This window comes from Podarcis vaucheri, assembly GCF_965113315.1.
Source record: "Podarcis vaucheri genome assembly, chromosome: 10".
Lineage (NCBI taxonomy): Eukaryota > Metazoa > Chordata > Lepidosauria > Squamata > Lacertidae > Podarcis > Podarcis vaucheri.
Genome location: NC_138748.1, coordinates 63,235,263 through 63,248,852, shown reverse-complemented (window position 1 = coordinate 63,248,852; position 13,590 = coordinate 63,235,263). Strand labels below are relative to the sequence as shown.

The 13,590-nt window shown below is 44.9% G+C and overlaps 2 protein-coding genes across 4 annotated transcripts in view; one reads left to right on the top strand and one right to left on the bottom strand.

Annotated features, from left to right (window-relative positions):
• GYS2 (glycogen synthase 2) overlaps positions 1–13,590 on the bottom strand; it is a 184,238-nt gene that overhangs the window by 114,237 nt on the left and 56,411 nt on the right. The gene's annotated exons all lie outside the window — the stretch shown is intronic.
• Positions 325–12,769, top strand: SPX (spexin hormone). Of its 2 annotated transcripts, none has more exons than XM_082239363.1 (6): positions 325–452; positions 3,340–3,420; positions 7,548–7,605; positions 9,992–10,054; positions 10,181–10,267; positions 11,341–12,769. In XM_082239363.1, the coding sequence occupies exons 1-6, from the start codon at positions 447–449 to the stop codon at positions 11,397–11,399; spliced, it is 354 nt and encodes a 117-aa protein (XP_082095489.1). In that variant the 5' UTR covers positions 325–446; the 3' UTR covers positions 11,400–12,769. The 2 variants fall into 2 exon arrangements, with proteins under 2 accessions (XP_082095489.1, XP_082095488.1); XM_082239362.1 differs by having other exon boundaries at positions 11,338–12,769.

Genomic DNA, 13,590 nt, shown 5'->3' with positions numbered 1-13,590 from the left:
GTCGCAGGGTCACCTCCTTTTATCACAAAAGGAAAATTCCCATGTTATGGTCAATCATTTATAAAAGCCTTGCCTGCGAGGGTCTTGATCCTTTGGCCAGAAGGGTGATGTCTTTGTTGCTGGGTATCGATGCTGATATATTCACGTAGCGTGGCAAGTGTATATATGTCAGATTTGTCCATCAGATTCGTTCATTTTGGGGTGACTTCCCCTCAAGCTTTGTAAACATCCTCCCCCCATCTCCAGAAGACGTCAGTCGTTTCCACATCTTCCTGTCTGGGCTTGACAAGTGGTCCTTTTTTGAATGCTGTTCCCTGCCTCCGAAAGGGGAGGGCATCTCTGTACAGAAGACTTAAATAGGGATTCCTACATGAAGAGCACATTGTACGTTGCATGGAAGGCATCCCACAGCTACCAAAGGCTTTGGCACATCAGGAGAGCTGAGTATGAAGGTAAGTGGGAACGGCAGTCATTTCTTCTTGGTTTTGAGCTGATCTCCTTATAGCTGCTAAGAATGGCAAGGGATGCCATGCCCTATTCTTGCAGTTCAAAATGCCAGAGCAATTGATCATGTATAGAAAACTCATAAATCTTCCGTAGCAGCACAAAGTGATCTTAGGGCTGTGTTTAGAAACCCCAATGAAATGTGGAGATTCTCATCCCATCCCCCTTATGATTGCTTTTAGTGTCTGTGTGCCAATAGGATGGCTCCAATAATTCTTTCAATTGAATGTTGTCTGATTTGATTATAAAAATAAACTTCAGAAGACTTTGGGAGGAGGGGGAAAATGTAACAGGAGGTTAGATTCTTTCTGATCGCTAGGAAGTCTATTATTGTGTCTCTCAGATTAAAGCTCAGCCTCTGAAATAATGTCGACAAAGTGAAGATGATTAGGATTGCAAAGTCCCCGTTCTTAAGGCTGCAATCCATTACCTGGAAGTAAGCACCACTGAACTTAATGGGTTTGACTTCTGAGTAGGCAGTTATGAGAAGCATGTCTCTCCCACTAAAATTAGTTAGGTGTAAAATTTGGCTTTATTGTGTCCAGGAAGGATATACTGTATAATGTACATGCACATGTAGATTTGGATATAGATGCGTGTGTAGAATTATAGCTATATATTAGGTTGGTAATCCATTTACTGAAGTCTTGGTTGATCAATCCCATGATTTTCACTCAATTAAATATGCATGTTTTCAAATAACTAAAAGCCAGAGTTTGTTTTGGGGGTGATGAGAACATCCATACCTCATGGTAGTTATTCCCTGCTGTGGAAGAATTTTGAGATAGCCTCCGCCATCCATGATTTTTGTAGAACACTCTACTCAATGTGATTTTTAAAATCTACTGTCCTATGAATGAGGGGCACCTTTGAAAGTGGTCAAAGTTTCTTTGGCTGAGATTCTGTATAGTGAGTCTTTGCAGTCAAATCTTTAATTCTTATTATCATTATTGTTATTATTCTTACTAAAGCTGTGGCTGTGAAGGAAGAATTTCCCCCTAAAGTTTAAAACCACTTGACACCACCTGAAAATCGGCATTAATAACTGCATAATGAGTTGGTCATGTGATAACAGGTGAATGACAGGTAGGCACCTTCAATGACTGGTCAAACTAGCCCGTGGAAGGTTGGCCAAACCCAGTTTGAAATATACATTTACGAACCTGAGTTTGACCAAACTGCGGGAGGCAGTGGAAGACAGGAGTGCCTGGTCCATGGGGTCACGAAGAGTCGGACACGACTAAACAACAACAAGCCTCCTTGAACGCAGTGGTACTTACTTCCAAGTAAACATCGATGGGATTGCATTGCTAATAAACTAATGTTAACACTGTTATTAACGTAAACCTATTGCAAACCCTTTTATCTAGACAAGCCTTCCCATAGGAGTGATCTCAGCCGTGCAATTTGGATCTGGGCAACTCGCTTGACCTATGTTTACAGATGTTATTAGAGCTGTCACAGAGGGAGGGAGACAAGAGTCGCACAACGAAACTCACTCCGAGATACTCTAGGGAAGAACGAGCTGCCGTTTCTCCAGCCCTCCAACCTCTGATATACTTTATGCTTGCAATTAGATTTCATTTCAATGCTGGCTCATTTTACAAGTGCTATGTAGCATTCATTCCTCACTTGCAAGGAATTGATCTTTTAGTGTGGTGGCGCCCAATCTGCGGAACTCCATGCCTATTGATAATAGGCAGGAACCTACATGTTTCTGGTGCCTGCGAAAAGCATTTTGTTTAGTAACATGGGAACCAGCTCCTAGGGGCCAAGGTCCCTTCACCTCCCCCAGTAGACTGAGGGGGCTGGGCTCCCTCCCAAACATGATGGGCATTGCCATTCAAATGGTGTTTGCACTCCATATTTTTTTGTCGATTATGTGGGGCAGAGTTTATCTCAATATTTTATTCAAGTTGACGCACATCCCAATTTTTTTATCTGAAAAAGTTGGATGGTATGTTACACCAATCTTAGCTTGACTGTACTGGCTGCTAGGTGATTTCTAGGCTCAATTCAAAGTGCTGTTTTAGACCTAAGGTAAAGGTAAAGGGGATCCCGGACCATTAGGACTCTGGGGTTGCGGCGCTCATCTCGCTTTATTGGCTGAGGGAGCCGGCATACAGCTTCCGGGTCATGTGGCCAGCATGACTAAGCCGCTTCTGGCGAACCAGAGCAGCGAACGGAAACGTAGTTTACCTTCCCGCCGGAGCGGTACCTATTTATCTTCTTGTGCTTTTGAACTGCTAGGTTGGCAGGAGCAGGGACCGAGCAACGGGAGCTCACCCCGTTGCGGGGATTCGAACTGCCAACCTTCTGGCTCTGTGGTTTAGACCATAGCGCCATCTGCGTCCCTATAAAGCCTTAAGTGGCCCATGACCACAATAACGTAAGGACCACCAATCCCCAAATGAACTGACCCAGACCCTGCAGTCATAATCTGAGGCCCTTCTTTGTATGTCTCCTCCACGTGAGGTCTGGAGGGAGAAAGGGCCTTTTCTGTGGTGGCTCCTTGTTTGCGAGACGCTCTCCCCAGGGAGGCTCACCTGGCGCCATCATTACATTTCTTTAGGGCGAAGACATTTCTCTTCAACCAGGCTAAGATTCCATGGCCTTTTAAATGTGTCTCGACCGGGGGGGCATTATTGATTTGTTTTGCTTTTGCTTTATGATGTATTTTGTGTTTTCCTTTTGTATCATTCTGTTGCAAACCGCCCTGCGGCCTTTGAATAGCGGGCGGTATGCAAATTTAATAAATAAAAAATAAAACAAACTCAATGAAATAACAAACAAATAACGCCGCCATGTCCTCTTGGCCTCTTTTGCCCGCTCCAGGGACTCCACCGGGGGACGGCCACTGCCTTGGCCTTGCTGCTCTCTGCTTGTTTCATCACTTTTTCCAGGACTGCTCCTCAGGTAAAGGCAGCTCTGGGTTTGCATTGGCTCAGTTGTACAGAGTGAAACGTAGGCAGGCGTCCACAGTTCACTGCGCATGATCTAAGGGGAAGAACCCTTTTCAGTCTGAGGTCCACATTCTCCTCTGGGCAACACTCTGGGTGCAGTACACTGTTGGGATACTGCTGGGGAGATGGGGGCATCAGGCAGGCCCCCAGCTGGCTCCAGCCACCGGCCGGCAGCCGGACGATCACCGGTCTCCCTCAGAACAGCATCAATCAGCGACACGAGCCTCAGATACGTTTAGAGTCCCGTGCACGCTCTATCAGCAGAGTGCGTAAATCTCCCCACAGCAGAAGAGGCGGACAGAGAAATGTGTAAGCATAATGTACAGTGTTTTATTCAGCATAGTTGAGGAACAAAGGAAAACATGTCTGCTTCCCTTCGTCTCCAGCAAAACAGCCGTAATGCAAAAGCAATATACAAACGGATGTTCCCAGCAAGCGCTGGAAGTAAACAGGCATATGACACACAACAGTCATGCCTGTACCCTTTTAAGGTGAATCATAGAATCATAGAATCATAGAATCATAGAGTTGGAAGAGACCACAAGGGCCATCGAGTCCAACCCCCTGCCAAGCAGGAAACACCATCAGAGCACTCCTGACATATGGTTGTCAAGCCTCTGCTTAAAGACCTCCAAAGTAGGAGACTCCACCACACTCCTTGGCAGCAAATTCCACTGTCGAACAGCTCTTACTGTCAGGAAGTTCTTCCTAATGTTTAGGTGGAATCTTCTTTCTTGTAGTTTGGATCCATTGCTCCGTGTCCGCTTCTCTGGAGCAGCAGAAAACAACCTTTCTCCCTCCTCTATGTGACATCCTTTTATATATTTGAACATGGCTATCATATCACCCCTTAACCTCCTCTTCTCCAGGCTAAACATGCCCAGCTCCCTTAGCCGTTCCTCATAAGGCATTGTTTCCAGGCCTTTGACCATTTTGGTTGCCCTCCTCTGGACACGTTCCAGTTTGTCAGTGTCCTTCTTGAATTGTGGTGCCCAGAACTGGACACAGTACTCCAGGTGTGGTCTGACCAGAGCAGAATACAGTGGCACTATTACTTCCCTTGATCTAGATGCTATACTCCTATTGATGCAGCCCAGAATTGCATTGGCTTTTTTAGCTGCCGCGTCACACTGTTGGCTCATGTCAAGTTTGTGGTCAACCAAGACTCCTAGATCCTTTTCACATGTACTGCTCTCAAGCCAGGTGTCACCCATCTTGTATTTGTGCCTCTCATTTTTTTTGCCCAAGTGCAATACTTTACATTTCTCCCTGTTAAAATTCATCTTGTTTGTTTTTGCCCAGTTCTCTAATCTGTCAAGGTCGTTTTGAAGTGTGATCCTGTCCTCTGGGGTGTTAGCCACCCCTCCCAGTTTGGTGTCATCTGCAAATTTGATCAGGATGCCCTTGAGTCCATCATCCAAGTCATTGATAAAGATGTTGAATAAGACCGGGCCCAAGACAGAACCCTGTGGCACCCCACTAGTCACTCTTCTCCAGGATGAAGAGGAACCATTGATGAGCACCCTTTGGGTTCGGTCAGTCAGCCAGTTACAAATCCACTGAGTGGTAGCATAGTCAAGACCGCATTTTACCAGCTTCTTTACAAGAATATCATGGGGCACCTTGTCAAATGCTTTGCTGAAATCAAGGTAGGCTACATCCACTGCGTTCCCTTCATCTACCAGGCTTGTAATTCTGTCAAAAAACGAGATCAGGTTAGTCTGACATGACTTATTTTTCAGAAATCCATGCTGACTATTGGTGATCACAGCATTCCTTTCTAGGTGCTCACAGACTGTTTGCTTAATGATCTGCTCCAGAATCTTCCCTGCTATTGATGTCAGACTGACTGGGCGGTAATTATTTGGGTCCTCTCTTTTCCCCTTTTTGAAAATAGGAACAATATTTGCCCTCCTCCAGTCTGCCGGGACTTCGCCTGTTCTCCAGGAATTCTCAAAGATGACTGCCAGTGGTTCTGAGATCAAAGATGACTGCCAGTGGTTCTGAGATCACATCTGCCAGTTCTTTTAATACTCTTGGATGCAGTTCATCTGGCCCTGGAGACTTGAATACATCTAATCTAGCCAAATATTCTTGTACTATCTCCTTAGTTATTCTGGGCTGTGTTTCCTTTGCTGAATCATTTGCTTCAAATTCTTCAGGTCGGGCATTGTTTTCTTTATCGGAGAAGACTGAGGCAAAGAAGGCATTGAGGAGTTCAGCCCTTTCTGTGTCCCCTGTTTGCATTTCACCATCTTCTCCTCTGAGTGACCCCACTGTTTCTTTGTTCTTCCTTTTGCTACGAACATACCCATAAAAGCCTTTTTTGTTGCTTTTAACCTCTCTAGCAAGCCTGAGTTCATTCTGTGCTTTAGCTTTTCTGACTTTGTGTCTACACGTGCTGGCTATTTGTTTGAATTCCTCTTTGGTGGTTTCCCCCCTTTTCCATTTTTTGTACACATCCTTTTTTAATCTTAATTCAGTTAAAAGTTCTTTAGATAGCCACCCTGGTTTCTTTAGGCACCTTCCATGTTTTCGTCTCATTGGTATTTCCTGACGTTGTGCTTTTACTATCTCCGTCTTAACAAACTCCCAGCCATCATGAACTCCCTTTCCTTTTAGTATTGCTGTCCATGGGATCTCACCCAGCACTTCCCTAAGTTTTATGAAGTCGGCTTTCTTAAAGTCAAGAAATTGAGTCCTAGTATGCTTGGCTGCTACTGTCCGCTGTATAGTAAACTTCAGAAGAGCATGATCACTCGCGCCTAATGATCCTTCCACATCTACCCCACTAACCAGGTCATCAACATTGGTTAGGACCAGGTCTAAAATGGCTGTTCCTCTTGTTGCTTCTCCCACTTTCTGGACAATGAAGTTGTCTGCAAGGCCAGTGAGGAATCTGTTTGACCTTATGCTCTTGGCTGAGTTTGACGTCCAACAAATATCCGGGTAATTGAAGTCCCCCATTACTACTATCTCCCTTCCTTTTGCATGCTTGGCCATCTGTTCCAGGAAGGCATCATCTATGTCCTCCGTTTGGCTTGGGGATCTATAGTAAACCCCCACAATGAGGTCTCTGTTATTCTTCTCTCCCTTAATTTTGACCCAAATGCTCTCACTTTGGCTTTGAGGTTCTAAATCTTGGATCTCTTCACAGGTATACACACCCCTGACATATAACGCCACTCCTCCTCCTTTCTTGTCTGGTCTGTTTCTCTGAAATAAATTGTATCCCTCCATTATTACATTCCAATCGTGGGACTTATCCCACCAGGTTTCAGTGATGCCTATTATGTCATATTTAGTTTGCTGTACCAAGAGCTCAAGCTCATCTTGTTTATTTCCCATGCTTTGCGCATTAGTGTACAGACATTGAAGTCCATTAATCATTCCCCCGTGTCTCTTATTTAAGGATTTTTTCCTCCCTCCACTAGGTCCGCGTGCTGTTTGCTCCATTTGGTCTATGACATTTGGATGATCATCTTCATTAATTGATAGACTCCTACCTTCAGGAGCACTGTCTCCCTCCCCCACATTAGTCAGTTTAAAGCCCTCCTGATGAGGTTTCTGAGATTTTTGGCAAAAACATTTCTCCCAACCGTTGTGAGGTGCAGCCCATCACTTGCCAGAAGTCCATCTTCAAGAAACTGCAGTCCGTGATCTAAGAATCCAAACCGTTCCTGTTTACACCATTTGCGAAGCCAGCTGTTCACTTCCACTATTTTCCCCTCTCTCTCTGGGCCACGTCGTTCAACTGGGAGGACAGACGAGATGACAATTTGTGCATTTAGTTGCTTCAATTTCCTGCCGAGAGCCTCGTAGTCTCTTTTGATCTTCTGGAGGCTATTGCTTGCAGTGTCATTGGTTCCCACATGAACCAAGAGGAAGGGGTATTCGTCAGTGGGTTTTATGATTCCTTGCAGTCGTTCAGTTACATCTTGGAACGGAACGGAACTATATCCTAATATGTGTGTAATAATAATAATAATAATAATAATAATAATAATAATAATTAATAATAAAAATAAATAATAATAATAATCCCTCCCCTTACCACCCCTTTCTTGTTTTGTTCCAAAGGATCACTTCCAAAGAAGAAACTGGACTCCACAAGCAATGCTCTATTTAAAGGGTGCACGTAAGTCTTGATTCCAATTTATCCTCCTGCGAAGGAGTTTGTTTGGAGTGAGTCCTTTCTCCCTAGGAATCCTATTGTGTGTGTGTGTGTGTGTGTGTGTGTGTGTGTGTGTGTATGGAGAAAGAGACTGTTTCTATTTCTCCATAATAATAGTGTTTGTGGAAGGGGCGTTATTAGTTTCTTTTCGTTTCTTTGTGTTCTCATTCTGCGTTCTTACGTTGTGAACTGGGATCTTTGGATGAAGAACAGCATGCACCTTTAATAATAATTCTTTTTGTGGGTCCAACACACTGGACCAACTTCAATGGGATGGATCAGGCAATTGGGAACAACAGATAGGCTTGGCTCTCTAGAGAGTGGGGTGGGGTGTTGGCTAAGGGCCGAGGGGCTCTCAGGGGTCCACTGACTCACTGGCCATCTTGACCCTCCAGAACTGGGGTATTGCTGCTGAAGGAATCCTGTTTGTTGCTTCTGCCACAAGGGCCTCTCCTCTGCCTTTCTCTAGGGCCTCAGTGGTTCATAATAATTAATAATTAATAATTAATAATTAATAATTAATAATTAATAATTAATAATTAATAATTAATAATTAATAATTAATAATTAATAATTAATAATTAATAATTAATAATTAATAATTTATTATTCATACCCCGTCCTTATGGCTGGGTTTCCCCAGCCACTCTGGGCAGCTTCCAACCAAATATTAAAAACAATGCAGCATCAGACATTAAAATCTTCCCCAAACAGTTGTTTATTGCCTTGACATCTGCTGGGCAGGCACCACTACCAAGAAGGCCCTCTGCCTGGTTCCCTGTAACCTCACTTTTCGCAGCGAGGGAACCACCAGAAGGCCCTCAGTGCTGGACCTCAGTGTCCAGGCTGAATGATGGGGGTGGAGACGCTCCTTCAGGTACACAGGACCGAGGCCGTTTAGGACTTTAAAGGTCAGTACCAGCAGTTTGAATTGTGCTCAGAAATGTACTGGGAGCCAATGCAGATCTCTCAGGACCGGTGTTATATGGTCCCGGCGGCCACTCCCAGTCATCAGTCTAGCTGCTGCATTCTGGATTAATTGCAGTTTCCAAGTCACCTTCAAAGGTAGCCCCACACAGAGCGCACTGTAGCAGTCCAAGCGGGAGATAAATAGAGCATGCACCACTCTGGCAAGACAGTCTGTGGGCAGCTTCTCCACCTCATCTGGAGTTACTTCATACCATTGAATTCCACCACGTCAAACACATCTCTTCTAAAATGTGCAAAGATTCCTGCACGCAGTTGTGTTTTCATGCACTCCACTGCGACATCCTTGCTAGGGTCTTTGGAGTATTGTCAGGGACTGTGCTGAGGAGGGCTGCACTGAGGAGGAATGGTGGGATCCTGATCAGGATCCCGAATCTTCCCAGGAGCAGGGAAGTAGTATAGATTTGGAATAGTGGTTTGCAGAGGGACATAGTTCAGAAGGCAGAAGCTGGGAGGTACTGGGTGGGGAACAGCTAGGAGGAGGAGAACTGGGAGAGAGAGAGAGTTAACAGACTCACTGTCACTGGAAAGCATCCATCCACGCAGCCCAAGGTCAAGGAGAGCAGATAAGGTGGCAGCACAGAAAGTACAGTGGTTGCAAGATCAGGTTACAAGACATGGTAGTGACATGGATGACTAGGGAGGGAGGGAGTGAAGCCCTTAATTGGGAGCACCGCCATTCCTGGGAATGGATTCTTTGTTCTCTCACTGAGATCTTTTAAATTTCTAACTGGTAAGAGACTTCTTTCGCTTTGTTCTGCTAATCTATGGCCGAGGGTGGGAGTGGGGGAGAATCCTGACAAGCTAGTATCCCACATTGGCGTTGGAAGTCTAGGAGCCCAGGAAGTAAATTGTATTGAATTCAATGAGGTTTACTCCCAGATAACAGAGCTTAGCAGGATTTGAACCACCAACCTTCTGATTGGCCAGTGTGGTGTAGTGGTTAAGAGCGGTAGTCACGTAATCTGGGAAACCGGGTTCGCGTCTCCGCTCCTCCACATGCAGCTGCTGGGTGACCTTGGGCCAGTCACACTTCTGTGAAGTCTCTCAGCCCCACTCACCTCACAGAGTGTTTCTTGTGGGGGAGGAAGGGAAAGGAGATTGTTAGCCGCTTTGAGACTCCTGAAGGGGAGTGAAAGGCGGGATATCAAATCCAAACTCTTCTTCTTCTTCTTCTTGGCAAGCCCTAGGCTTTGTGGTTTAGACCACAGCGCCACCCACGTCCCTGTTAGCTCTGTGTATAGCCAGCCCAATACCATCCTGGATGCACAATAAAGAAGATAGCTTTGGAAGACCCCCAGGACTGCAAATGTTGCCCAAGAATTACCACCTGGTATTCCAGCTCATTGTCATTACATTTCAGAAGGACGTCGGTTCATCTCAGAGGAGAGCCAGAGGAAGGATCTGTACGACAGGCTGCAGCTAGGTAAGCAAGGCTGTGTGTGAAGCAGATTGAAATTGGACACCACCACCACTGTTAGAAAACATGTAAGTGCCTCTGCCTAGTAAAAATGGATCCTAATGTGTATTGAAAATACGTTTGTCTTTGCAGAAACACGGAGCCAAAACGCAAACCCTCTGACCCTTCCCGAAGCTGTGGCGTTGTTTCTGTCCTCCTTGCAAAAAGCGCATGAGGAAGGTAACATCTCATTTCGCTCCAGGAGTTCCTTTTGCAGATTATTGCTAATCGAAACCAACTTGCTGCTCCTTTGTCATTTGCAAGGCCAATTTCTTGTGCAGTTCCTTCACTGCGATCCATTGGGTTTTATTACTGCTGTAGCCATAACATGCATGTGTGCCCGTTGTCATGAGATTAAAAACCACCCAGTGATATGTGTGAGTCGGAAAATGTAAACAGCCATTTGTCTCTCGGATAATGTCCCAAGACAGCTTTTTAAAACATATATGCTAAGGACGCAACTCAGTACTCCATTAAAGGTAAAGGTAAAGGGACCTCTGACCATTAGGTCCAGTCGTGGCTGACTCTGGGGTTATGGTGCTCATCTCGCTTTATTGGCTGAGGGAGCCGGCGTACAGTCATGTGGCCAGCATGACTAAGCCGCTTCTGGCGAACCAGAGCAGCACACGGAAACGCGGTTCACCTTCCCGCCGGAGTGGTACCTATTTATCTACTTGCGCTTTGACATGCTTTCGAACTGCTAGGTTGGCAGGAGCTGGGACCAAACAACGGGAGCTCACCCTGTCACGGGGATTCGAACCACCGACCTTCTGATCGGCAAGTCCTAGGCTCTGTGGTTTAACCCACAGTGCCACCCGTGTCCCTAAGTACTCCATTATCTTCTGGTAAATGCCAATGAAATCAATGTAGAATGGCTGCCAGTCAGTGTTGACATTGCTGACTCCATCTAAGGAGTCTCATGTTTCTATTTGGGAAAGACCAAAATTCAGTAGAAGAGCGTCTGATTGATTTCATGTAATACATAATTTATTTTGATCCCATTATGGCTTTAGATACCTATTAGGTCCATAAATTACCATATAGCATATATTCAACACAAAAAACCAGCGGCAATTTGTTGTTGACAAAGGACAGCTGGACATATAAAGTTGCCCATTACCTTCAGTAGCTTAGGGCCTCATCAAACCTAAATCAGGCCTTGCACAGAGGCATGCATTTTTTAAAATACTAAAAGTCAGTACTAGGCCATCCTGCAGAGCTCTCCTGAACGCTACCACTCTTTGTTCTAGCAGGTGAAGAGGATGCTGAGGAGAAGCCTGGCTACGTTGCTGATGGGCTGCTGAACTGGTGAAAGGTGCTCAAGCTTAGATGAAAACATCCTATTGCATGTACTTAAAAAAAGAAAAAAGAAAATATCTTCCATAGATGAAGAAGAAAACTCAACTTTGCCCATTCATCTCGTCCGCCTGCCTGGCCTCAGCTGCCCTCTGAATCGCCCTGTGGCATAAATGCTAAACAATTAAAGGGCAGTTTCCAGCTTAGAAACCTATTTTTTACATGCATTTGTTATTATAATGTTCAGCTCATACTATATATATCATGGGCCTTCTGTATGCGTCGTGTATTTCCTCCCCTATCCCCACCCTTTGGTTTTGCAAGTATCTGAAGGATAAAAACTGAAAATGACTTGGTCACGTGTGTCTAGGTAAGTAAGACACGGAAAATGGAAGTGATGAAAGCTGGATATTTGTAACAAAATAGTATTTCATCCCTAGGGGTCAGTTGCCCAGTTAGCTCTTATTTCCTCTCCAGTAGTTGCCAGTTTTGGATGGTGCAGGCTTGTGTCTACACAACATGTGTAGGCTTGGTTTATACAAATTCAATTGCCATGGCGTCTCCCAAAGAATAGTGGGAAATGTGGTTTGGTGTGTGTGCTGAGCGTTCTCCGTTAGAGATCCCTTGCCCGTCTTACAAAACTACAGTTTCCAAGGTTCTCTGGGCTGAGAGAATGACTGTTAAACCAAATAAACCCCTCAAGTGTATGAATATGTGTGTTTGTGTCTCTGTGTGTAGACACACACACACACACCACCACCACAGCATTGACCTTACAGGGTGTATATCTGTGCTGTGGATTCTTGAATAGGTAAGCAAAAACGAGTCCTTTTTCACACCAATGCATAATCGGCTTGTGGAACTCATGGCCACAAGAGCCCCCTGCAGATCCTCCCCCATGAATTCAATGAAGTATCAATATATTACCTGCTAAACATGTCCCCCCCTGACCCTGTAGCTGCACATCGAGTGGTAATGTGAAGGGATCTTATGCACCTACAGATCTATGTGAGCAGAACGTGGGAAGCACTGAGTGGATTCAGATAACTCTGATGCATTAGGAAGCGGTCAAGCGGTTTCCCTTCTTGTCCATCCTTGCAGGTTATGGGTTTGGCAAAGAGTTCAGAGACGTTTTAAATATTTTGGATGCCTGTCCACATCAGTGCACACTCTCTCCCTTCCTTGCTGACTTTAGGTCTCATCCACTTGCTGTGGATACGATGCATTGAAACTTGTGTTTAGCCTGTAATTGTTCCGCACGATTCATGCTTCCTCCATATTTCTGGGTTTCTGTTTTGCATTTTGTTACTCCTCAATTCAGTAAGCTTTTCAGCGTGATTACTGAATACATCCATTCCGGCTAAACTGTAACCTTACTCCTTCAGACCGGGGCGGGGGAGAATCAATATTGCGCCTACCGGTATTTATGATTATTATTGCATCTGTACTGAAGAATCATTTAATAAAAATTTGGAAACAACTTCACCTGTTCCTTTGGCCTCAAACTTTGCCCTAACCGGAAGCCTAAGACAAAGCAATTAAAAAGCTAAAAGCATAAGCTCAGATTAAGCATCATTTAATAATACTTCTAATGGTGAAACCAGATGAATGCATGTTTAATAAACAGAGGGTGGATCTACACACGGGGGGGGGGACACTATAAATAAGTCAGAAATTAAATTGTTATAACAAAAAAAAATTGCTATGGAAAATCGCTTAGAATTTTTCTTTGCTCTCTGGCGCCATCTGGAGTTGCAGGTTTGTAATGCATTCAAAACGCTCTTTCTTGACTAATGTAGCTGGGTCCACAATCTCACTAGTTCAGCTATAAAATGGAGGCGGGGTAACTTTCTAGAGGTAAAGGAGAATGCAGGGACAGGAGTGAAAATTCCACCATCTTAAGAACCTATGACGAGCGTGCTGGATCAGGCCAATGTACAACATCCTGTTCTCACAGTGGCCAATCAGATCCAAGCAAGAGCCCTCTCCCTTCCAGCAACTGCAATTCAGAAGCCTTTGAATTACTGCAGGCTTCCTCAACCTCGGCCCTCCAGATGTTTTGAGACTACAATTCCCATCATCCCTGACCACTGGCCCTGCTAGCTAGGGATCATGGGAGTTGTAGGCCAAAAACATCTGGAGGGCTGAGGTTGAGGAAGCCTGAATTACTGCCTCCAACCATGGCTAGTAGCCATTGAAAGGGATGG

What these genes read in the sequence shown, in the direction of transcription:
- SPX (XM_082239362.1), top strand. An exon ending in TTTCCAGGACTGCTCCTCAG is followed by an intron (nt 3,421 to 7,547) that starts GTAAAGGCAGCT and finishes TTTGTTCCAAAG; the next exon opens with GATCACTTCCAAAGAAGAAA. An exon ending in GCAAAAAGCGCATGAGGAAG is followed by an intron (nt 10,268 to 11,337) that starts GTAACATCTCAT and finishes TCTTTGTTCTAG; the next exon opens with CAGGTGAAGAGGATGCTGAG.